The sequence below is a fragment of the Nematostella vectensis genome, chromosome 10, assembly GCF_932526225.1.
Source record: "Nematostella vectensis chromosome 10, jaNemVect1.1, whole genome shotgun sequence".
Taxonomy (NCBI): Eukaryota; Metazoa; Cnidaria; class Anthozoa; order Actiniaria; family Edwardsiidae; genus Nematostella; species Nematostella vectensis.
In genome coordinates, this window is record NC_064043.1 from 2678569 (window position 1) to 2681552 (window position 2984).

Here is a 2984-nt window from a genome sequence, read left to right on the forward strand (position 1 = left end):
TGGTGGATATCCCCCTGGAGAGAAAATTTATAATCTTTCACTTATCTTTTACATAAACGCTTTTGTGTGTTTTACATTCTCATATCGATAACTCTTCATAATTAAGTTGTCATGTAAAAATAAAACACTTTAAATACACTGTTTTCCTAAGAAAATTACCTAATTTTTTTTCCTAGTTTTCACATTTATTGCCTCTGCTATAAGCCTGGCCTGTTCAGCACTGTTACTGTTCCGTTTGAGGTTATGCATGTACGATGTCCCCGTCTCCGTGAGGTCGTTTTCAAGGGGCCTTCTTCTACGAAACAAACTCTTGAGGGCGGACCTGTAGTTCTCGATAAACACAAAATACATAAGCGGGTTAAGCGCGGCATTCGAGCACGTAAGAAACTGTGTGACAAACGCGAATATTTCGAAATCTAGCTGCGCTCCAATTCCCTCAGGTATTCTCCAACGCCATACGATGGTAACCATGAAGATGAAGCCATTGTATGGACCCCAGCAGAACGCGAACACAAACACGATGGCTAACGCCATGAGGACTATGTTACGGTTGTTTCTTTGCCTTCGTTTTGACGCTTGCCGTGCCGTGGGGTGCGCGAGGGATTGCTTCCTTAGTATGCACAAGATGATGGAGTACATGATGGAGAGAAGCACGAAGGGTACGATGGTGAAGAGGACGCACGCTGTGGTGCTGTAGATGTCCATGGCTGAGCTCTGATTATGCGCTGGACCCCAGTCAAGCACGCACATGTCCTGTTCGCCATATGGCTGCAATTTAACAGCGTAGAAATACGGCGCGCAAAATCCAAACGCAAACAGCCAAGACAAGGTCAGTAAACACACCCGCACATTGGAGCTCACAAGGTGTGCTTTGAAAGGGAAGACGACAGCGTTAAATCGATCGAATGTCATAAACACAAGGCTCAGCACGGAGACAATGGGCGAGGAATCGGCCAGGAACATGGAAAGCTTGCAAAGTACCAGCCCTGTTTTTCCGCTGAATGGCCACACGCCAAACACCGAGTCCGTGAACAGTGCGTACAGCCGAAGAGGGATAGAAATGACTGGTATGAACAAATCAGAGATCGCCATATTAAGGATAAAAAAGTTGATGGCCTTACGAAGATTCTTATTTCGACATATCACCACAATAACCAACGTATTACCGATTAAAGCCACAATCGCGATTACCAAATACGCCATGATCTTGGCTAGTTTGCCACCAAAGTCAACGCGTATTTCCCCTCCACTTGCTTCTTGGAAACACGTTTGTGACGCGTTTGACGAGCAGTTCTGTATATCCATTGCGATGGCGCTTTCTACCGAACTAGTTACCAAACTAGCGCACCAAGCGAAACGTGCCGAGAGAACCTGCCGAGGGAATGTGCCTGGCGAATGTGCTGAGCGAATGTGCTGTGGCCAGTTCCTGCGGTTGCACTGTTAAGCCGTGCTAAGGTTCATCTGGATTTTTCTAAGCGATGCATTAATTTAAAAGATCCCCCTTAAATATTCATAGAAACACTCTATTGCGTTTAAATTGGCTTTAAAGTGCTATGTCCTGCGGGTATCCGTCGTCAGGCTATACCAGCTCCCAGTGCGCGGCGCCGAAAACGCGGCTCTTCTCCAGTCTCCCTGTGTATAACACTATAAGTGTAGGATAGAAACCCACATCCATTAATGAACCAGTTTAACTATCCCCATAAACAGTAGGAGGGGAAGCGGTGCGACTTTCTGAAAATAAATTATGTACTTTTGCGAGGCAGCACCCCATGGCTATGTGTTGGTTTGACGCCGAGTTTTCTGAAATTCAACCCTTAAGAACAAATTAACCGACCAAAGTACGGAACCTTAAATTAAAGTTTTGCTGCGGCAAAACCCATCAAATAATCAAAGAAGCCCAAAAATAGTTTGGGAGGTTTAAGGACCAGAGATTTTTTTTTGGTTCATTAAAAGTCTTAATAATTGTAGCATAATTAACCTAAAAGCACATAACTAGCGGAATCGCAAAATGCTCAGCAACTTCAATAAAAGCTATACGTGTTCTAGATGTTTGCTTTTAAATCAACAACCTTTGAGCAGGTGGCCCTCCATTTATCAGAGGCACAAATTGTGTGTTTCTTGTAAACGACCAAGTACTCGACCACAATTACACTCTTTAATCCCATTTTGAACTAGATGAAAAGCAATGAAATTTGTAAAACTGATCTCAATAAAGTCATTTTAGAAATTATAAACTTTAATTTTTGCAGGTTTTTATTTCTGTTGGTCGTTCTAGTGCTTGCGTAATATCTGCAAATGTATTTTCTATGGCAATTATTCTGATGCATTCTTGATGTATGCACACCACTTATTATCGATTTTTGTACACCACTTATACTAAAATATACATGATATCCCTCGAGTCCTTTTCATTATTTATACTGACACTCTTAAAAAGTCTGCTTTTCACTCTCGACTGTGAAAAATGGTAGCCTAGGGATCCTCTCCATGATTAATAACCGTCACATTTTCACGGGCGAGCTAAGATAGTAAGAAACCTGACCGCCTTGAACGCTTAAACCATTCAAACTCTTACTATTTTTATACAAGACACCGCTTAAATAACAGTAAACTACTGATTTACGCAGGGAGACAACGGACTTCGATCACTAGGTAAAGCTTACGTAGGGAGACAACGGACTTCGATCACTAGGTAAAGCTTACGTAGGGAGACAACGGACTTCGATCACTAGGTAGAGCTTACGTAGGGAGACAACGGACTTCGATCACTAGGTAAAGCTTACGTAGGGAGACAACGGACTTCGATCACTAGGTAATGCTTACGTAGGGGGACAACGGACTTCGATCAATAGGTAAAGCTTACGTAGGGAGACAACGGACTTCGATTACTAGGTAGAGCTTACGTAGGGAGACAACGGACTTCGATCACTAGGTAGAGCTTACGTAGGGGGACAACGGACTTCGATCACTAGGTAGAGCTTACG

The 2984-nt window shown here is 43.2% G+C and overlaps 1 protein-coding gene across 1 annotated transcript; it reads right to left on the reverse strand.

The window, feature by feature from the left end:
- On the reverse strand, nt 1–1626 carry LOC5516439 (neuropeptide FF receptor 2). The gene has a single exon (XM_032386322.2). It carries the CDS (start codon nt 1303–1305, stop codon nt 160–162), a length of 1146 nt encoding a protein of 381 aa, XP_032242213.2. The 5' UTR covers nt 1306–1626; the 3' UTR covers nt 1–159.
- Between the last annotated feature and the right edge of the window lie 1358 nt (nt 1627–2984).

Excerpts from the sequence above, each read along its gene's own strand:
- LOC5516439 (XM_032386322.2), bottom strand. The coding sequence starts at position 1,305 with ATGGATATACAGAACTGCTCGTCAAACGCGTCACAAACGTGTTTCCAA.